At 43.4% G+C, this 22,283-nt stretch overlaps 3 protein-coding genes across 11 annotated transcripts in view; 1 reads left to right on the forward strand and 2 right to left on the reverse strand.

Annotated features, from left to right (window-relative positions):
- Positions 1 to 905, forward strand: part of BRCA2 (BRCA2 DNA repair associated) — a 35,635-nt gene extending 34,730 nt beyond the window's left edge. For all 4 annotated transcript variants that reach the window (XM_039566182.1, XM_039566190.1, XM_039566200.1 and 1 more), the window contains one exon: positions 167 to 905. In XM_039566182.1, the coding sequence (XP_039422116.1) occupies positions 167 to 712 (546 nt within the window). In that variant the 3' untranslated portion in view covers positions 713 to 905. The remainder of the gene's footprint in view (positions 1 to 166) is intronic.
- On the reverse strand, positions 858 to 13,024 carry N4BP2L1 (NEDD4 binding protein 2 like 1). The gene is given in 6 exon segments (XM_039566219.1): positions 858 to 2,253; positions 2,255 to 2,356; positions 4,017 to 4,093; positions 4,581 to 4,669; positions 5,447 to 5,571; positions 12,472 to 13,024. Coding segments are annotated over 6 exon segments (801 nt in total). The 5' UTR covers positions 12,756 to 13,024; the 3' UTR covers positions 858 to 2,129.
- A 722-nt stretch (positions 13,025 to 13,746) lies between these two features.
- N4BP2L2 (NEDD4 binding protein 2 like 2) overlaps positions 13,747 to 22,283 on the reverse strand; it is a 41,738-nt gene continuing 33,201 nt past the window's right edge. For 4 of the 6 annotated variants that reach the window (XM_010400310.4, XM_019286372.3, XM_010400309.4 and 1 more), the window contains 4 exons: positions 22,118 to 22,203; positions 21,557 to 21,602; positions 19,864 to 20,056; positions 13,747 to 15,250 (listed from right to left, as the gene is read on the reverse strand). In XM_010400310.4, coding sequence (XP_010398612.3) covers positions 19,896 to 20,056; positions 21,557 to 21,602; positions 22,118 to 22,203 — 293 coding nt within the window. In that variant the 3' untranslated portion in view covers positions 13,747 to 15,250; positions 19,864 to 19,895. Of the gene's footprint in view, positions 15,251 to 19,863; positions 20,057 to 21,556; positions 21,603 to 22,117; positions 22,204 to 22,283 lie in introns of those variants that run through there. The other 2 variants (XM_019286373.3, XM_010400312.4) reach the window with 2 other exon arrangements.

The following is a 22,283-nucleotide window of genomic DNA, read 5'->3' on the forward strand; positions in this document are numbered from 1 at the left end:
TAATCACCATCAGGAGATACCAAACTAAACTTAAATGGGACATGAATAATGATGTCGTGTTTCTATATCGGGGGGGGGGGGGTTTCCCCCATTTTTTGGAGGGAAAGTTGAGGAAGTTCATGAAACAGAACATTGTATTCAACATAAAACTTCTCTTTCTACCCAGATCTCTTCTAGAATTGAAATGAAGCATCCAAGCCCTTTGTCAACTAGCACACCAAATATGAAACTTGTCACACCAGGGTCAGCAAAAACACCTTCATCTGCTACAGTTAATGAAGACCATCTCAAAACCAGCAAAAAGAGAAAAGCTATGGACTTCCTCAGTTGCATACCTGCCCCTCCACCACTGACACCAATATGTTCAGTAATTTCTCCATCTGTTAAAAGAGCATTTCAGCCTCCACGAAGTTTGGGTTTACAGCACAGCAAGTCATCAAAAGAGACAGATCAGAATATTGGCCATGTCACCCCCTGCAGAAAATTGAGAGAAACTGTCCATCTTCCTGAGAATGACTTGGTTGCTGATGAAGAACTGGCAATGATTAATACACAAGCACTCATGAATAATTTACCAGAAGAAAAGAAGATGGATTATGTAAATGAAAACAGCAATGCAACAGCTACTACTTTATCTGATGATCTTTCATCCAGAAATCGTTCCAGGTCTACTGGAGAAGCAAATAACTCATCAAAAGCAGTTCTGAAGTAGCTGAGGCTCTTCAGAAGAACCCAAAGGAACCTGAGGACTCGTTACCAGCTCACAGAAGGCTACAAAGACCAAAATCCCAAAAATGCTGCTAATGCACATGTACACTATTGTATATATTTCAAATTCAAATTATTTTTACACTTTGTACATTAAAACTTGATTGTATTTAATAAAGTTCTATTACAAAAACAGATTCATGAAATAACATTTCATTTGCAAAATAGTTTGAAGTTTAGTATGTAGGCACTTCTCACAAAGATGTATTTGTACAACAGCATCAGTGTGGCTGAGGGTTTGATGACGACATTTTGTAAGCCATTGCTTTGATTCTGGTACGTTCTTATATTACAGCAGGATCTTTGTTTCAGTCTAAAGCCATCAGTTTTGTTACCCTCTGCAACATTAGCATAGTTGTTTGGCTGCCCAAAGTGGCACAGGGCAAAATAAAGAGTTCTCTTCTTTTCACCAAACAGAACACATTAATTCTGAAATGTTGCTCTGCGAATCTGGCATGGTTCTTGTACTTTCCTCCTCAGATTTTCCATATAGCACTAAAAGAGGTTTAGAGAACAGCTACAATTGTTTGATTCACAGTGAAATGCCCCACAGAGTCATTATTAAGTAGCTCTTTGGTCTGTGAGTCTGCTTCAGCTGTTCAGAGCTGCTCCTGTAGCCCTGTTCCCACTTTAGGAGTTAACGCGCACAAGCCTAACACTAATGTTTCATTTTAGGAGCCTCTCAATCTCAGGATCAGTGAACTCATATGTCTTGGCAAGATGAAGAGCTCCGTTTGCTGTGTTGAAGTGGTTTGCTTCCAGGCTGGAGAAGCTGTTTCTCTGTGAGGTAAGAGCAGCATGAATCCAGTCAGTGGAGAGTGGAGATAGGGAACAGCATCAAATCTTGCTAAATCCGTTGAGCTACTTTTGCCGTCATTTACTTTGCCTCTGAAAGTTACAATAATGCTGTAGGCAAGATAGTAGATATAAAAAGTTTATACAGCCGGATATAAAGCATTAAAGTGGCAAGAAATGCCAATTGTGTGGATAAAGACTTTGCCACAATGGCCTTTAAGAAAGAAATAAGTTAGGATTGTTTATTGTTAGTGTCAGGCTCTGATGCAGAAAAAATACCCAAAACGTGGCATGTGGTAGAGCCAGTGCACTTCAGCATATTCCTGGATGGATTTTCGTGGAGGAAGAGGGATGAGAGGGAGTATAGTTTGAACTGGGAACAGTGCTCTTACATTGGTCACGTAAAGCTGTGAGATCAGAGTCCAATGCCATTTAAGGATTTGTAAGAAATAAAAGTAATTTAGAAATGTAGTAGAAAAACACAAGAATAGAAAACAGTTTAGGAAAAAATGTAAAACTAGAGACTCTTAGACCCTGATAATTAAAACACCAAGGAATGCACATCTTTAGTTAAATGTCACGTTGTTCGTACGTGCCATGCCAGGCCTCCTCCTTGGGAAGGTGGAAAGCTGGGTGGAATGGGGGCCTGTGCCATAAGCTGCACTTGTTCCACTGTAGCTTCCCTCATCTGCTTGGTTTTTCAGACCGCAGAACACTGTGGAAGGTAACATTGTGCTCGTATTGTTCTTTCATCCGTTGTATCTTTTCCCGAGGGACATGATGAATATTTCTTCTGTAGAGTCAACAGTAACAGAAAATAAAAGTATTTAGCTGCCTGTCTGTGAGAGGTTATCTTCAGTTTGCTAAGGTTCCTGATAGGTTCAGCATAATGGTTCAGGTCTCCACTGATCTCTTTCTGGCCTTTTTTTTCAAGTTATTGTTCACTTCCACCTACTTCTTAGGAATATTATTGTGACTGCTGAAAAATGTAACACCATTATTTTTGGGAGGCAGCCAGGACATAGGAAGTAGACAAATGTCCAAAATGAAAGAGTTGTGTAGAAGACCTGTGTGGTATTTTATATGAATATTGCTGTGTTTTAGCATTAACAGTTTGTTGGCCTCAGGGTGAGCTTTCGTACAGCTGGAGAAATGCAGCCAAGGGCTGCAGCCAGCCCAGACACAGAACAGCAAGGACAGAGGTCAAAAACCGCTGTGGCTTTGAGTGCAAGTAGGGAAACATCACACGTGATGTGGCTCAGGCTCCAGGGATGACAAGTTTGAGAGGGAGGGGAACACAATGCTCAAACATGTGGCGCTTTCTGGACAGAATAGCAACAGCCACGATCCCTTCACAACATAGTGGCAATTGCCTTTCCAAAGACCACCAGGAGTTTCTGTTTGTGAGTTTGCAAACCTTGAGTATCTTTGGGTTTGCCATTTACTGCTATTAAGGCGCAGCTTTTGCCCTAGACTCTTAAGTTTGTCCTGCATCCATATCTTCAAAACCTGTTGTGCCAATTGTGCACTGCTCAAAGTGTTTTTTCCATGGTGGAATTGGAGTGAGGGTTACACTGCAGGCTGCCAGCTGCAACATCCAACTTGTGAGGTGGGCACAAGGTCCTGCAGCAGCCCACACCGTGTGAAAGCATTCTGGACACAAACCTGCAGCTCTCCCTGAACCATTGGCCACAGACCTGCTCCAGTCTATGTGAAACAGCTTTACAATGCTGCTGTGAAAAGTCTATTTGTTTCAAACATACAATAAAACAAATTGCAAGTTACTGAATAACTCTGCCTACAATGAATGATCAGATTGTGCCCCTGCAGTGCTGCCCTACCAGTGGCTGGTGCTACTGAGGAGGTCAGCCTGCGATGAATTTTTTCACTCCGCAGTCACTGGTCAACCTAACATTCTTAGAGCCACATTTGGCTGCCTCTGTATTGTACCACACCATGCAGAGTTGATCCATTCTTTGTACCCCTTTTGTATGCAAGCATTAAGATCTTTACCAAGATCCTTTAGAACCTCATTTCTTAACCACACTTGATATACCATCCCTGCAGTAGGACAGTGTTTGTTATGGTTAGATTCTTAAGAACAGAAGTCTGAATATTGTCTGTAGTGCTTAGATTCAGTTTGTGCCCAAACAAAAGAGACTGCTGCTCAAAATACAGAATGAAAATCCGGGCTCCTGCCCCATCAAGCTCGCAGCACAAAAACATGCTTCAGGGCTTGTTGCTTTTTCTACTGTCTGTCTCACTTCAGGTTCTTTCGGGGCTGACTTCACTACAGACCAGGTACTCAGTAATGGAAGTTTTCCACAACAATCCTTCTGTTGTCATTTACCAGGCTACATTTTAGGGTACGTGAAGAGGAAGAAGGCTGACCTTCTCAGAGCACATCAACAAAATGAGAAGCTATCTGCTGTAGTAAAGAGAAAACGATATACCTTGTCAGTTCTTGAACATTGAACTTCCAGGGTGTATCTGGTTCTTGGAATGTAACTTCATATCTATTTTCACGTGCCTGAAGGATACAAAAGTAACATTATGAAACTGCACTACAATGGTTGCCCTCTCTGCCAGAATTCCTGACAGAGACACCAATGCGTCTTCAAAGACTCTGTATGGTCTATTTTTCACAAGTCATGAAACACAATTATAAGTCATATCTTGATATATTTGTCAACAAATAGTCTGGGAACTGTCCAATTCATGTCACTACTGGGGAAGGGGATGATGTCCTCATCACCAAGAACTAGCAGGGCAGGTTCAAAGGCTGTTAATCTTTTCAAGTTGTTTTGCCTTCACTGAGTTACAAAGCTGACCAGCTATACAACTACACTGGCACTTCTGCCTCTACTTCATTGCAATAAACATCCTTAACTATAATTAGAGAACTATGGAAAAATGGAAGTAAATATTTTTAGCCATGTAAAGAAGCTTTTCAGTCAGATCACCTTGTAAATGTCAGAGCTGAGCGTATAGAAGCAATTAACCGGAGCTTTCCCTACCATCATCACATACGGCTTCATTTCCCAAGCATGGATGTTGGTATTATCAATAATAACCGGGCTTTTCCCATTCTTCATTGCTTTGCGTGCTGCAATGTAACACATTAAATAAAGCTAAAATATATTAAATAATTAAATACATTAAATAACAGTCTGAGCCATGCCTTACTAGCCCCAAAGTGTCCTTTGCCCACTGCTCGCATGCTTCGTTCCCCCCCAGACTTGGGTTTCCAGCTACCACCCAAATGGGAACCAGGATCAGTGCCCAGCAGCTTTCCTGGAAAAGATGGTGCAGCCTCTGGCTGATCTGAAGCTCTTATAAAACATACAACAGTGAAAAATTACTGTTATTTCCAGGAGATCCCTGTTACATGATCTTAAAGTATGCTCACCATCGCTACAAATTCCTTCAGAGCACAGCCGCAAAAGCGTGGTACATTGAGTAGAGACCTGGGTTGTTTAATTCTCAAACTTAAAACTCAGCTTGCAAGTTTTCCTCCTGTCTATCATTACCTTGCCACCCCCTTCCAGGTCAGGACAGACACCTCAGATGTTACAGGCAAAGACTGTGGTGCCTACACTGCAGGGAGCAGCTGCTGGGTTGGTGTCTGTAGGGTATCAAGATTCAGCAGTGCTTCCTCTCTAAAACAACATCAACCAACCTCCAAATTTTTTTCATTTACAAATTTCCCTTTTATAAGTCAGAATAAATCAAATCAGAAGTGGTAAATGTATTTTTTTTAGCCAACACCCCATGAACTGCAGCATATGACACCACCTTGAGATATTTTGTTCTGCAGGCTAAGTTTAAAGACAGCCTGAAATGCAAAACTATTCTGCACAGTCCCTGGATCGAGTTCAGTTACCTCTTTTCTGGTTCCACTTGTGTGCATCCTCTAGGAAGTCAGGCTCAAAGATGTAGACACCATTTTCCACAAAGAAGTCATCAGTACTAAGGACTACAGCACTGGGGTGGTCACGTTTCAGCTGTCTGCAGAAAAAATAAAAAGGTGAAAGAAGGATTAGGACATGGTAACACCCTTTAATAGAGACCATTAAATCATGAGTCATGTGAGTGCTCTGCAAATACACACAGTGCTTCATTTGAAAAATCCCAGTTTAAAGGATCTGAAAGTACTGCAATCAGTAGATGGACACGCAGGAGGAAAGGAATGGAGATTGAAGGCATGGCCCTGATTTCTTTAAGTCAGCAGAGACATCTACACTACTCATGACTACCAACATCTGAGTCTTTAATCTTATTAATATATTCACCTTTCCTTCTGAGTTATCTGAGAAAGTAGGATTGTAAAGACAAAAAAAAAAAAAAAAAAAAAAGCCACCAGCAACCCAACCCTGCTTATCCAGGCATGGAAGTTGGTGTCAGAAGACAATTTGATGATGGGAATTTTGCTATAGAGAATTCTGAAGATAGCCAGGAGGAAGGACTTGTCATTTAGTAAAGATGGTCCAGAGAACCACTGGTTTGGTTTGAGGGGCTTTTTTGGCTATAAATCAGATAGCACTTTTTTAAAATTTTAATTTGCAAACAAGTATCTGAGTGATAAGTCAATACCTTTTGTTATTTTATGCAATTTTATGGTTCTTATCACTTGTCCCTGTTTCACTTAATCCTCATCTTGTAGACTTGAGTAATTTTTATATCTTCAGCTTTTAAACAAATTTTATAAACAAATCTGAGTTTATAAAAAATATTTTATAAACAAATTTGCAGATCCATAAAACAGACTGCTGTGGTGAGTGGCACTGGGCAATCCCACTTCCCTTCACACTGGGGGATGTGTGTCCCCAGCAGTGCTCCTGCAGGCTGGGGATGCCATGGAGAGCAGATGCGTGTCCTGCTGGACACTGACCAGCTGCCTCCCAGGCAGCCACTGGATCTTGGAGGTAGAAGGAAGTGCTGACTTGTGTGGAGGTTTAAATATGAAGCATTTCTCTGCCAGTCCTTAGACACCACCAAAAAAAAAAAAAATCTTAATGTACGATTGTGTTCCCATTTGTGTATAATCCAGAATTTTTTGTGTCCATAGACAGAATTATCCATTTTTTTCTCAGAGAAGAGTTGGGGGAGGAGGAAGTCTCTGCAAGAAGTCAGGGAGAGCCCATGGCATCATCTCAATTCTTTCTGTCTCCCTAAGGCCCAAAATGTCTTGGGAAAAGAAAGAAAGGTCAATCAAGAAACCCTGTGTCTCTCAGACATGAATGCTGCTGCCCTGCGAGCTCACACCACACATGATCTCCAGCCCCTGTGACTCATTTCAGCTTCCCTAAAAAATCGTTTCTCTTCCATCCCCACAAGCTGCAAAACAACCACTTCTCAGTGTCTTATCTACGTGGGCAACAGCAAGGGAAAAGGTGCCTCCAGGTTATCAGCAGAACAACAAGCACACAGACAGAAAAACCTTGATGCTGTCATCCAGCTCTGTCCCAACCATTTACTTACCAGTTGTACCCTAATCTGCCTGCAAGCAGCAGCTCTTCACTAGGACTGCAGATGCATTTAGCTGAATAAAGGTCAGCTGCGGACTTTGCTCTGTCTCCACTGTAACTTCGACCATCTGCTGATTAATTAATATTATTTTGTGGTAGGACCCCCCCCAGCGAGCAGTGACTCGCTGCTGGTTGAGTCAGGACTGGGCTGTACCCCTGTCGTGCATCATTCAGCACCTACCTGTCCTTGTCTTCTAGCCCCAAAGGGATGTTTTGTTCACAAAATTACTACTGGGCAAATGAATTTAAGAAAAGTCATGTTTCAAGCTGTTAGCAAACAGTAAAATTTTGTTGCTTTAATTTTGGTCTCAGGCAAAAAATTCTTATCATGAAAAGCATGGCAACACCTAATGCTTATCTGGTTACTGCTGTGCTGCTAACCTGATATATTCAGTCTCACTATGATTCAGCACCTCACCTTTCCCATGACTTTACCCATTGCAATTTCTTCTCTAAAAAATTGACTGCTAAAATATCTGTTGCCCCTTTAGCTACTAATAGGCACATAAAATTGTACACATTACTGAAAGATCTCAAGACTATTTTTTTCTCAGTATTTCTTTTAAAAATTTTCTCACCCAGTGCAAATTTTAAAATCCATTTTCTTAGCACATACCTTACTGAATTTTCAACACATGTATGTACACTCGCTTGAGAGCTGTGGTATAACCCTTAAGCATAACCCTTAAGTCTCAGTCTACTGTCCTCATATCAATACTTAAAGTAGATAAGACTTGTGTTTCAAAGGAGGAAAAATATGGGACAAAATGTGCTGAGAGCTATGAATTACTGTCACATTTGCTATATTCATACCAAATGAGCTCCTGCTGACAGCAACATAAGAAAACATGAAGTGGGAAAAAGATGTTTTACCTCCTGCTTATTTTCCTGGTTTTGACTTTTACCTTTCCAAACAATCAAACTGTCACCGAAGTTTACAGCTGTTTTCTGTAATTTCTTCCCTATTGTCCACAAAGCTGACAAAATTTCCTGGTTTTTTCTGTCCCTTATCATTCCAAAGGGCACCAAGAACCCTTTAGTGTGTACTTTACAAAATGAGCCTTCCGCAATCTTCACAGGACCTCAGGTGGGTTTAGAAGAAAGGTCCTGCATAATCACATCAGGCTCTTAATCACTGTTATTTATGAATAAATCTTGAACAGCCCCGTAAAAAAAAAAATTACCCACTGCTGTTAGATCAGTAAGTGTAAAGCTTGCTAAGGAGGAAAAGAAAAATGCCATCTCTTTGCAAGATCAAGGGACACATAGGAGCTATGTTTGCATTTTCTAAAGAGTCATTGAACTGGAAGCACTGCATTGTGACAGGCAGCATCTGTCAAAGGTTCAGTGTTAATTTGCTTTGGACATGTAATTGCACAGTGCTACACCTCTCCATCTTGCAGTGGATACAGTACCTCCTTCACCTTGTAGAGGTGAAGAGAAAAGGGTTTGAGGAGATTTATTGTAGGCAGAGGGAACACTCTCCATTCTCTTCTTACTTTCTTATTCTTTGTAGTTTCTGAAACAGCAGCAAACCTTTCTTAAGCAAAGGATAGATCCTAACACATTTTGTATCCATAGGTTGTCATGCTTTTCCATCAGAAAACTCGAAAATAAATTAACTTTTGATAGCAGATTGGAAGAAACATTTCCAGTGCTCAGAAGGCCACAGAATGGTATATCAGAGACCAGAACAGGTATATACTGGCATCATGTGCAACCACTTGCTCCGGCCACTCTTCCCGGAGAACATTAAGTGTTCTGTGGCATTTAAAAGGTGTCCAAAAGCCTTTTGTTTCAGTAGGAAAGCAGGACTGTGAGATCTGGAGCACATGCCCAGCACGATCCACTGTCTATTGTGCTTGAACAACTCCTGGTGCCCCGAGGACTTTGCCTGGCCGGGCAGAGCACAGCCGTGCCTTTGTGTCTCAGCCGCAGGGGGTCCAGCCACGGCTCTGTTTTGTAAAGCACCAGACCCGTGTCGTGTTTGATCAGCACACTCAGGAGACTCACCTGAAGTGGTTTCATGCAAAGGTAAATGTTTACAGTGCAACGCTGCCGGGAGGCAACAGCTGCAGAGCTGAAGTCCATGAACCCGTCAGAGCTGCAGTTCTGCAGTGGGACCTGGTGCTGGTAAGGCGGGTAACAGCTGGCTGAGGACTGGAGGTGCTGGGATGAACCGGGCAACAGCAGCAGAGAGAACTGGAGAAGACACAGATTGTGCCAAGCAGTGATGCCTCAGTGCCAGTGCAATTTTCCCCTCCTGCTCCGAAAGATTATTCGCTCTGTGCTTTACAAGGGAGTACAAGAAGGAGCTCATTTCGAGCAATAAATCAACAGCTGTGGCTGAAAAGTTACAAGTTTGACCATGCCCAGCCTATATTACTTGAGTTAAACTGTTATATAAAGGGTTAGGTGTAAGTTGAGCTGTGCAGCACAACAACATGTTGTAGAAGAGCTGGAAATGCAGCTACTGTGCAATGCAGAGTTTGCTGGGGAAGCAGGTATGAGCTTGTACATGGCTCACTTTTAATTTTGCAGGCATTTTTGGAAGTATATCTGCTACTACACCTCAGATAACCTTTTTCTTAGCAGTTTCCTCAGCGTGATCACAAAACCTGCACTGTGAAGTCAAGAACAATGTGTTCAGGAGGAGCATGTCCAACATGCCATACGGAGGCTATTGGAGATGTAACTCCCAGCTCCCCCCCTCCTTCACACTTCAGTGACATTCGGTATCTTTGGTTCGAGGGAGGTGGCTGGGGCCACCTAAAATACGTGGTTCAGGGAAGCACATCCTTAACAGTGAAGCCATTGGCAAGGTTCGCAGCTTGGTGGTGAGCAGACCAACTCCTCATCCTGGCTTGACTGCTCAATATATCACAGGTGGCTCCTTCACTGTCTTTACCAGAAACCAAAAACCAGACCTGAACTGATCCATGCCAATGTCAGACTGCTGGGAACAACCAGGATGAGGAAATAATCTTAATGAAAATGCCATAACTAAGGCTTACAAAGCTGTATCCAAACTCTGCTGGGTGACACTGAAAGGTCAGGGAAACAAGCCATGGATCCAAGGTTGTTCCTAGGGTTGTGTGACAAATGGAAAAGGGGCCTTTTGGCTGGAGTTATCACTGGGTTGCAGTATCACCAGTGATAACATTCATGGTTTGTGACTTATGAGCCCTGTAAAGGTGTAGAGGTTGTGACAGAAATACAGAAATATTGGCTGATAATGCAGAATGAATGAATACAGGTGTGTGTGAAAGCACCAGAAGAACAGAGCAAAGGCTAAAGCAATGGTACCTACTGACAGCCAAGATCATTAACAGCAATAAAACTGAGAGGTGCTGTTTATACCCCCACAAGGCCAGCACTCAGCTGAGGCCCAGCACTGGTGACTTCCCACTGGTAAACCAGCAGGTCACACCAGCCTCTCCACACCTGCCTCCTTTCCCTGGTTCCGAGAGGGGCAGAGGATGAAAAGACACCCAAAATGGGAAAATGAATATAATGGGAGGAAAAAAACCCACCTAAGATTCATAGAGCACCAAGTAAGCAGAATTCACAGGCAAAAAGATGGCAGCATAGAAGCTGCTGGCTGGAGATGGCACAGCAGACCTGACCAAAACCCACCCTGTCACCACCAACTGAGAGCAACCCAGCTGAGAAAGCAAGGGTGGGACAGGTGACAGTCCTTGTCTGCTCTGATTTCAGGCAGATCACCTGCACACATGCATCTTGATGCTTGCAAGTATTTAGCTGTGATATTGTGAGTGAATAGAATCTGAGACAATAAATTACAAAATGAGTTTACAGAGTGTTTTTGCAAATAAACAATCATCTTCCTCCTCCAATAGGATCTTGCACTGAGATTTCTTACAGTCATTTTTTGCAAACTTTGCCCGGCACAGCACACTGCATTTACCAACACCAAAAGGTAAGCAGTGTGAGAACAGCAAAAGAATTCTCTTGGTACAGTTCTGCCACAATCTGGACAGGGTTAAGGAAAGGTATGAAATGCTGCCTTTTGATCTGTGTGTTGCTGAACAGCTAAACACAATGATTCGATTAACAGGGGCTGGAAACAGAGTAAGATACTCAAACATTCATCTCACAGGGGACTACTACAACAATACTTACAACTGATTTTGTAAATATGTCATTAATAATTAACCTTGTGTTTTGAAATTACCCTTGTGTTTTGACCTAAAAAGGACAGGTGAGTCAGTAACTTGCACTGCCTGAGAATATGCCCCCACACCTTTATGTTCTTACTGTGCTACAGGAAGACCCAAATCCCCCTGAAGGCGCAGGCCCACACTTGCATGGCTTCTTAAGACAGAGATGTGTATTTTGGGTGTGAGCAAAACACAGCATTTGGCAATTCAAAAACGAACTTTGTTTGCCAAAGGGCAGTGAGGCAGAAGGCCCGGTGGGACAGGGAAGTATTGTACTGAGAAGAGGCAACTGTAGATGAACCTAGTGTATCACAGAGCTTCTTGCTGCCGCCTCTCACAGCAGAGCCCTTCCTGTGGCAGCCCGTGATCTCAGCACGGGCTCCGCAGCCCAGCAGAGTAAGAAGACAAGGAACGTTCCTCTTTTGATGGAGAGTGGGTGGCACTGGGAGCTGCGTGACACCAGACTGAGAAATTTTGTGATACCAAACTACGGCTGCATGGTCACACCGACTGCAGTGCCGCTTCCCAGCACTCCCCATTGTGTTTTTCCACCTACTTACAATTAGTCTTTGAGCTGTTGGCAAGTGGAGTGGTCTCCTCTGCCCATTTTATACACCCCTAAGGCTCTGAGCAGGAGTGCAGGACATTATGGAAACAGAAGTCAGAGTTGTCAGTTTTCAGTCAGAGAGAGGAAGTACTTTACCGTATTCATGATTAACCACAAAAAAAAAAAAAAACCACCAACAATCAAAACAAAACACAAAAAAACCCCAACCAAACAAAACCAAACCAGCCAAATAAATAATTTTTAAAAATAATAAAAAAACCCCACCAATTTGGCGCCTTTAAGAAAAGGAACAAGTACTGCCTTGGTCGGGGCGATCAGTCCATCTAACCAGAAGCATCCCTGTATGTACCGCTCGTTTGCAATAGGAGCTCGCACAGTCCCACGGGCAGGACACCCAGACACGGCCACAGGTGCCCGGGACAGCGCAGCCTGCACCGGGCCTGGAGCCGGGGGGTTCCAGGCGGCTGCGATCAGCCAAGGCTCCCGCTTCCCCCCGACCCCCAGCGCAGCCCCGGCCCGGCGCCCCCGCCGCCTTGGCGGGTCTGCAGCGAGTGCCGGGCGGGCACACGGCGCCCGAAGCACTGCCCGGCCGCCGCTCCTGTCCCGGGGCCGGGGGCCGGGACACGCTTACCTGGCCAGGGTGCTCTTGCCGGCGCCCGGCAGCCCCCGCAGCAGCACCAGCCTCCCGCCGCCGCCGCCCCGCGGGGGCCCCAGGCTCAGCCCCCCCAGGGCCTGGAGCAGCCGCTCGTCCGCGGCCGCGGCCCCGGCGGGGCGCGGGGTCGGGGCCGGCCCGGGATGGGGGGCCCGGGGCAGCCGCTCCGCAGCCCGGCCCCGGCCCCGGCCCCCGCCCCGACCCCGGCCCCGCGTCCCTCGGCCCCCGCGGGCGGGGCCGGGCGGGAGCGCGCGTCCCTCCATGGCCCCAGCGGCCGAGACTTTGCCCCGCGAAATCGAAAGCTGCCGGAGCACAGACACGGGCAAGGACGGGCATCTGCGGCTGCACAGCCCAAGCGCTCAGCTACAGCGCTCGCTGCAGACCCGGCACTTTGGCCCAAGATACCATCTCCAATTTTTTAAAATCAGGATTATTCCCCAAATTCTCAAAGGCAGGAGAACACAAGGCAGCGCTGGCAGCGTTCAGTCCCATGTGCTGCCCCCCTGTATTGCGAACTACGGGGCAGGCCCGAAAGGGAATGAATCATCAAAGCCCGAAAGAGAAGTGGGACTGGCTACAGGACACCAGGTACGCACGGAGACGTTCTCTTCTTCTCCGCCCGGCCCCTCCCTAGCAACCAAACAAGCTAGCGGAGTCCTGTTCAAGCACAGAAGCAACAGGGATGCCAAGGGGATCAACCGCCCAGCAAGGAACAAATGACCCCCTGCATTACACTCACTACATCAACCCAATTTTTTTTTTTTCAAACATATTATCATAAGAGAAAGTAAAGGAAGTTTAACAATATTTATCTCTTCTAAAGAAAACGTGATTTCCATTAACTTGATCATCAAAGAAGCAAAAAAAATTATAGTTTTTCAAAAAAAACCAAAAATAGTTGGAGTAGTATCACACCCTCCCTCTCAGAGCTACACACAGCATCATGCCCAGCTTGGTCAGGAGCCAGACCTAGGTATGCCTCAGGGACACAGCACCACCAAACCTCAATGCTGGAGTTTTAGGTTCTGAGGTTGCAAATAGTGCTGAAGAGAGTGTTCACGGCCAGGGAGAAAGCTTAGCTCCCCAGGGACATGGCACACCAACACTAGCTGAAGCAAGTGGGAAAAATGGGATAGGAAAGAAGAGACATAAAATTTGAAATTCATAGATATTGGGGAGAGGGGGTTAAAGTAAACTTAAATTGGCAACACTCTACTAAGAGATGAAACATGATTTGCCCATACGAGAGTACTGTAAGATTTCAAAAACTATTTTTATTTCAAGCTTTCTGGAAGGCCAGGATTCAGTAAGAGAAAATATAGGCATTCAGATCTCTCACTCAATAAACAGAAGTAGGAAGACAGTATTAATCCTTGAGTGACATTTTCCTGAAATCAAACTAACCTGTCTGCTGCCACAGAAGTCTGAAGCGGTGGTCATGGCTGGTATGAAATCCCTTCCTCCTCCTTTTTACATTTTGTATAATGTTCTGCTGGTAGGAGAGCAGGACATTTCCAGCCAAGGAAAACACACACATGTACATGGGACTTCCATTCAAACAGTGCAGCCGGAAAATTTTGCCAGTGGTACAACATTAATTTAGAAATACATACGTTGTTAACTGCTTACATGTAGATGCAGTATTTAAGTAGAGAGTGGAGACATGGCAAATTCAAGTATGGTGGAGCTTCAGCACGAGTTGGGTCAGGTCCTGGCTCTTCAGCTGATGTATAAACACGTGCAGGGAAAGGTGAGGAAGAGGAGATGAAAGAATAAATAGAGAAATATTCTGGATCTGCAAGCTGCACAAGTGGGAAATATTATTTCTGACAAGTAGACACAACCTAAGTTTCCTGCTTCTCCTCAATCTTTTCTCACACTTGTCATTGTTAAGTGAGATGACAGTTGTCTTTTCTGCCATTCCCTCTCCCTACAAAGAAGTGTCCAGCCTTATGCATGCCTTATAATTGACAAAGGTTGCTTTCTATAATTAATTAAAATTTAGCTCTCTCTACATACATAAATATTTCCAACACCACTAACAGAAACATCCAATCACTGGTTACCAGTGCTAGTTAAGCATCTTCTCAATCTACTACAAACCATACACATCCTTCCTCCAGTGTGTTTGAATCAGTTCTATAGTGAAATGTTCTAGTTTTTGTAGTCCCGAATGAGTCCAGCTGAAGGGATGCATAAAGCCTGGTTTCAGGAGAAAAGAAGGGAAGTTGTGTACCCCTGGATGAGTGAGTAGGGATAACAGGTGAAGAATTTTACCACGTGAGGTTGTAAAGGGACTAGGTGCAATTATGACTGAGGGTGAAGGCAGAAGTAGGCTGAGACACGTACCAAGCACCTTTCCCTGCAGGTGAGCATCACTGCCTGCTCCTCTGGCAACATCCTGGATCCTGATACAAGTGAATGAAATACCAGAGCCTGAAGCTCACACCCCATGGTGACAGATGCCTCTGGTCTCCACTCTCAATCTCTTTATACCACACTTGAGGATGTGCTGAGAAAGTGTAAATCCAAATGGCTTCAGAAAATGACCTGTTGTCATACACAAAGTTATCTCAATTTTTATCATTATTACATGGACAGAGAGGTTGATATCGGGGAGGGCAGTGTTGGGGAGAGGTGGCCAAAGATGTACATCAAAAAATCTACAGTAGTTTCTTTCTTCCAGGTTATCCCTCACATTTAAAATCCTTGGTGGCCAGCTGAAGTCCTTCCAGGGTGGAATCAAAGCAAGAAGTTTCTGAAATAAAAAAAGAAGAGGTTCTGCTGAAGTTCTACAACAGCACAGGCGGCAAAGAAGACTTAACAGCTGTAAATTCAACCCTCAGACTGAGAAGGGTTCACCTGTCCAATGTTTTTTAAAGCCTCTAATACTCAGCTGTTGGTTATTCCTTTAAAAATTTAAAAGGAATGGGGATGAGGCAGACAATGGAAAGCAAAGGAAACATAAAGAAATGCAAGGAGAGTGGAAAAGGAAGATAAGAACTCGGATGTCAAAACTAAAGGCAGTAAGGACCTTACCATCTCAAAGCTGAAAAATAAGGAGAAGAGTAACACAGTGGATTTTTTTTGCACATCACAAACCCTATATAATGAACAGCTGTTCAACCAATACCACCATAGTACTGCTCTTTTTTTTTTTTGTTACAATGTGAATTGTTTCCCCTCTTACATGCACTCAGGACCTCACAGGCTTTCATGTTATGCAGTTTGTGTGAGGCACCCTCACAACCCAGTTGTTGCTCTTTCCTGAGACCTCCAGAAATACTGCTGTGGGCAGCTCTTATTCCCCCAGGTAATTAGACTCTCTGCTTGAGTGATTTTTTGGGCCAGGTTTTCCTGCTAAGCACTGTAAAAGGCAGGTGAGATTTTCTGATCACAGTTCTGTACACTTTTTCATGCTTCATTTTATTTAATATTAGTGGTTAAATGTCAAAGGACAGATAAGTTTTTTCCCTATTATCTGTGTATCAAAGTAGCAAGTGGAAGAGGCTTGACCATGAGATGATATTTTCTGTGGCAATACTGGAAGACTGCTTTAGTCTGCTTTGTATCTTTCAGATTACTTTTTTCATGTTAGCCAAAAAACAGTCCTGCCTGTCCCAGTTATACATTTCTGCTTTTTTGCCCATGTCCTGCTGATTTCATGGGCTCTATGACAGTTTGTTGCAGTTCCATAGTCCAGGCCAAAAACGTTTTGGATATCTTCATGCATTAGATGCTAGAGCTGAACTGACTCACTCAGAAGCATCACAGCCAGAAAAGGGAAGTGCTGGGAATAGCACAGCCAGGGAAAGGAGGAGCTTTCACAGGGCATCAAGAGATTTGTCCCATCGAAACCACACCCTTCCAGGCTGTTGTGGAAGAAATGTTCCTGCAGGGCATTACTGACTGCTGTGCTTCAAAAAGAAACATGCCAGCTTCTGCTTTGAAGTAGTCCCGTGGATAAATGCTTAAACTGACACATTTGTATTGCACCTGGTAGTTGTGAGTCCTGGTCTAAGGAGAACTTCTAGGCACCAAAATAATGCTGTTTTCACTGATGCTGACATTTCTCAAACCGGGAACTCTTCCTTAATCTCCAGAACAAATACTGATGTGCTGCCAATGCTGCAATAAGGAGCTCTCACAAAAACTTGAGATTAACCCTGTGTTTTCTCAGAGGAACAGCATGACTGTTCACCTTCCCACTGGAATAAAAACACCCTTACACAACATGAATACAGAAGCATGATTATCTGGCTAACAAATTAAGTTGCATTTAGCCAGTAATGCTCAGTTTGCTTTCCAACCTGAAGGGACCAAAGTGATTGTATTAGCTCTCCCTTGATTTCCTACGATTTTAAAAACTTTCAGTTGGAATGTCTCGATTTTCCTAGTTTTTTATTTCCCCCCTGACATTTGAAGGAATCAAATCCATTTCAACATTCAAGTTGTTCACTTGAGCAGTTTTGCAACCACTCTGGGACATCATTCTTGGCAAGTCTGCTTTAATCAGCAACCAGAGGAGAATTATTTTGTGGTGAGGCAAGACAACCTTATCCCTCAAAGCCAGGGGCACTATCCATCAGAAAAACTCACCTGTCTTTTACAATGCCTACATGCAGACTTCAGAGGAGCACTGGAATACCCACGTGGGGTCTGCATTACCCAGCATCCTGTGCCTGACAGTGAGCATGAGCCGACTGAAAACCCTAAGACATGCTTTTTCCTTTCCACATACTTTTCTTGGTTTAATTCTTTTACCATCCTACATTTCTAAAAGCTTAAGATAGTCCTCCACCTGAAGGTTTGGTTGCAGAATACATGGCCCCTGATATCAGAGCTGACTGCTGCCCAGACAGGACAACCTGCACACATCCTCTCCTCATATCTGCAGCAGCACAACCTCATCTGCACCCTTGCCCCAGCCTTGGCACTGAGCCGGACCTTACAGCAGCTTATCTAAATTCCTCAGTCCAGCAGAAAAGTAGCAATTTGTTTGCTGTGGGGTTAGTGAGTTAAATGATAGCCTTCATGTCAGCCAGCAAGTGCTGGAGCTGCTATCTGGAGCAGGGCTGGGAGGAAGGGCACTTCACACTTTGGGCAGCAGCGATCCATTGCATCAGCCTGGTCTGAGGTGGCAGATCACAGCTCCAGAGCAGCCTAAACCCATCTGACCTCTGATGCCTCATCCTCTCCCTCCAACAGCCCTCAGGACTTTCCCTGACTCATTTCAGATGCTGAAGTAAAACAAAGCTAAACAAAAACCCCAGCTAACCCCTGATTTACTTCCCTCCTCCTACCAACATAAAACTCCAGCTGTATTACCCCATTCCAGCATAGATCTCGATGACCAAGCCCTGCAGAGACAATGCAAGGCCTTTTTATAAACCTAACACTGACGGGGAGTCTTCTTTCATAGCAAAGTCTGCATTGCTCTCATTCTATATTCCATGAAATTACACAAGCTGACACAAAGCGTTAGACTGCAACACAACATAACAAACTGGGGTTTCCTGGCAGCAGACAGTGGCTGGATCACAACACACAGGGCTCTGGGTCGCTTCTGTTGCACTTGCAACAAGCAGGAGGTGAAGACTGAAACAATTTTGGGAGTAGCAGTGCAGACAGACAAAGGGATTAAATCTGATGGGAAAAAACAGCTTGTTGGGTTCAGCAAGCAGATAAAGGTACAGACAATAAGGCAGGATAATCTGCTACCATGTGTCTTTCTTTTCTTGAAGCACAAAAGGGAAAAAAAATGTTTCATGTTCCACAATTTTCTCCTGGGAAGATAACAAAGGTCTTCACATCTGTTTCTTTAGCATATAAACATTTAGTCAATAACCTGGACATTTCTGGATAATACCTTAGGATACAAACCCACACAGACACCCAGTCAGGACCATAAGCCAAAATCCTGCCTCTAGATTGTTCATATTTGCAATATTATAAACAAGTGGCATCTAAAAATTGGTAGCAGGCATAAGCCTAAGTATTTCATGAAAATATTTTTTATTTGCTTACCAAATATTGGAGTATTTGATTATATAAGAGGAAAATACTTCTACCCGATGCTCTTGATGTTATCAATGATCTGGGCTGAGAGCAACCCTGCAAGACCAGTGCTCTCTGGGCTAGTGGTTCACAGAGATCTCCCTCATCCTCCTATATTAGTAGCTGGTACCAGCTAATCAGCAAATGGCCTGCAATGTCATTTTTGTCGTCAATGACATAAAATCAAATCAAATCCCATTCAAGAGGTTTCAATTCCAACCCAAACTATTCAACTACTTCCCCTCTGACATGAACCTTCACTGTGAAAACTTCCGCGTTCATAACAGTCCCAACACAGCGCACATCCACCTCCTTGACTCCTGCTCCAGACATTGACTCATGCTCAGGTCAGGCACAGGGTACCAGGTCACAAAGACCCCCTGACCAGACCCCATGTGGATTGTATTCCAGCAGTCCTGTGACATCTGGATGCGAATAATTTAAGCCTCAGGATATGGAATCTTTTTCTGGCTCAGTTTGCTCATGGTGCAAGTTATTCTATTTCCACGTACCTCAGTTTATTTGTTTAAGAACTACAGATTAATCCGTTTTCCATTTTGGAAAGAACAACTGATGGCAAATGATAGAGAAATTAAGTTAGCATTTTCCTGCTGGAACTGATAATCCTCCCTTCTTATCACAATTTTCCCAGAATTCCTCTCATAAACAAACCAAAGAAACTTTGCCAAGTTACCAAAGCATTCAAAAATTCACAAGACAAGCAAGAACACAGTAACATACTGTCTAATACTCAGCAGCACACTTTGTCACACCAAATGAAAACATTAATGAAAACTTAACGCTTCAATATATGGAGTCTTACTGTGACTTCCTGCTACTGTTTCTCCACTGAAAAGGAGAACTGTCACTTTTTCATAACTTGCTGAAATACTGTTTTATTACTCATAGAGTTCTCTTCGTAATTAGACCCTTAATGGAGCCAGGATTACTCTCCATGCTGAAAAGACAAGGAAAGTAGGACTGTCATGACTCACAGCAGATTGCCACAGCAACCAAACTGGGACTAAAGTCCAGCTCTTAGGCATCCTACCCTGCTGCTTTCACTTCACCACACATGTTTTAGATTTCAGAGGAAAAAATAAAATCATATGGCTTTAATAACAAAATACTGCCTTCTGTTTTCCCCATTCAGGCTTGAAAAAAACAAAATCTGAACAAACCCTCAACCTTAACTCAATTAAAACCCAATCAAGCTGGGGGATACGAAATGCACTTTAAAAATTATAACAATGTTCTTTAGATATTTGGTCAAATATAATAAGAGAATGAAACATTCACAAGGTGACTGATTACCTGTTTGTTCATGCAGAATTTAAGACAGTCAGTCATGACTGATGAAATGCAGCATCCAGACAGCCAGTGCCAGTGCAGGTTATGATGTTCTCCTCTATCACATCTTGACACAGCTCCATGTCTGATAGTGTTTCAGGAGAGTCTTGATTCCCTTGGTGATTTTTATTTAGATCTTCAAGACTAAGAATATCGTCTAAAAAATAAAGAAATTACAAACTGCAGCCAAAGACACCTGAAATTACTTTACATAGTGTGGAATTTCTGTTGTGTCAGGATAGAATATATCTAGAACAAGCTTTTATTTTATCAGAATCCTCTTGATTTTTGCCTCCTAAATAGCCTATAAAATAAATGAAATCTTTCAGTTTTTTGTCTCATAGATGTTGGGCAGTGAGAGACAACACCCATGCATGCATGTGTCTATTCCCACTCTTATGCTGCCTCTCCAAAAGCAGCCTTTCTTTTAAAATAGGCAAATTTCTATCCTATTTTAGACAGAAAATTCTACCAGCTTTCAGGGAACTACTGTTGTGTATTTTTAAACTCGTTACGGAACCTGTGAAATTGTACTGCATTAATATGGAAACCATGGAAAAAGACAATGAGCAACCTTATCCCATAAACTCCACACTGCAGGAATTAATGCATGCAGAAGTCCAGAGCCTCGCACGAACCCGGATATCTCTTACTGCTCAGGTGTGTGACCTGCTGTTTGACAGCGGCTGAACATGAGCCAGCCATGCTCAGGTGGCCAAGAAGGCCAGTGGCATCCTGGCCTGTACCAGCAATGGTGTGGCCAGCAGGACCAGGGCAGTGACAGTCCCCCTGTACTCAGCACTGGTGAGGCCACACCTCAAATTCTGTGTCCAGTTCTGGGCCCCTCACTACAAGGACACTGAGGGGCTGGAGCATGTCCAAGGAAGGGCAATGGAGCTGGGGAAGGGTCTGGAGCACAAGTCTGATGAGGAGCAGCTGAGGGAGCTGGGGTGGTTTAGCCTGGAGAAAAGAAGACTCAGGGGGGATCTTATCTCCCTCTACAACAGCCAGAAAAGAAGGCGTAGCCATGACAGGACAAGAGGAAATGGCCTCAAGTTGCACTGGGGAGGTTTAAATTGGCTATTAGGAAAAATTTCTTCACTGAAAGGGTGGCTGGGCATTGGAACAGGCTGCCCAGGGAAGCCGTGAAATCATCATCTCTGAAAGTTTTCAAAAAGGAGGTAGGTGTGGCACTTGGTGGACTCAGGCAGCACTGGGTTAATGGTTGGACTCAATGATCTTACAGGTCTTTTTTAACCTAAGTAATTCCATGATTCTATTATTATGCTGCCAATTTTTAGTGATAATGAAGTTTAATTAACTTGAAGACACTCAACCTTTCAGGGAAGTAAAGTCTCAAGAAAGACTACGTCATGCTAAGCATCATTTTGATCTGGAACGGATAAACTTGCTCTAATTACTGGAATTATTCCATAAGGGAAACTTTATAAGGCAGTTTTAGCACTTGGATCAGGAAATGTGAAGTAATGATTCACAGCAACCATAGCTCTGTCATACCATGTACACAATCAATGGCAGCACAAATTCATTTATCCTAGTGCTTTTGCACAAAGAGGAATGTTATCAGTCATTGGTGATGACAAACCATTTGATAAGAAGAATTTTATACACTTTTTGTATCCCAGAATAGACTTACCAGTCAAACCATCTCCATTCTGCAATCCGTTTGTTTTCTGTTTTTCCTAAAAGAGAGAACAATAGTCCAGCAAAAATAAAGTATGTGACAAGAGATTTTGTTATTTTGGGCAAGAAAGTCCATGCTCTATTTTATAATTACTAATTAATTGTATTTACAGGATTTGTAAGTTAACCTTTTCCAACTAGACAAAGAGAATTAATTTGCCTACAGTCATGCAGAATAACTTCTCTGCTGCAGCTCTAGCAGAGGTGATGGAGGATGAGCTTTGGTCAGATGATGAGAGAAAACTATAAGAAGGAAAACATCTGAATGATGGTAGCTTGTACTTAATGAACATAGGCCAGGTCAAGACACAGGTATCAAAATTTTTTGAAGTTGATCTTTCAAAACCTGAATCCTACCGTGGCAATGAGCTGGTTCTAGAAATATTCAGAGGAGGGCAGAAAACATCCATCTCCTCACTGTGGATATTAAAGCAAATTACTAACAAAGTACTGAAGAATTCCCCTTTGCATTTGAAATATTGGAAAGCCTTCCAAAATCCCCTAAAATTCATACCTCTACAGAGGTCTTCCACAGTAAATAGATCATCTTTGAAACTTTCCAGTCAAGGGGAACTATATAATCATCTGGCAACAAGGATTCTGCAGAAGAAAATATTTTTTGCAGTTGAGTGTTCAGATCTCTCCACAGCCAAAATATATCATTGAATTAGAATTTTTGC

Source organism: Corvus cornix, chromosome 1 (genome assembly GCF_000738735.6).
Source record: "Corvus cornix cornix isolate S_Up_H32 chromosome 1, ASM73873v5, whole genome shotgun sequence".
NCBI lineage: Eukaryota > Metazoa > Chordata > Aves > Passeriformes > Corvidae > Corvus > Corvus cornix.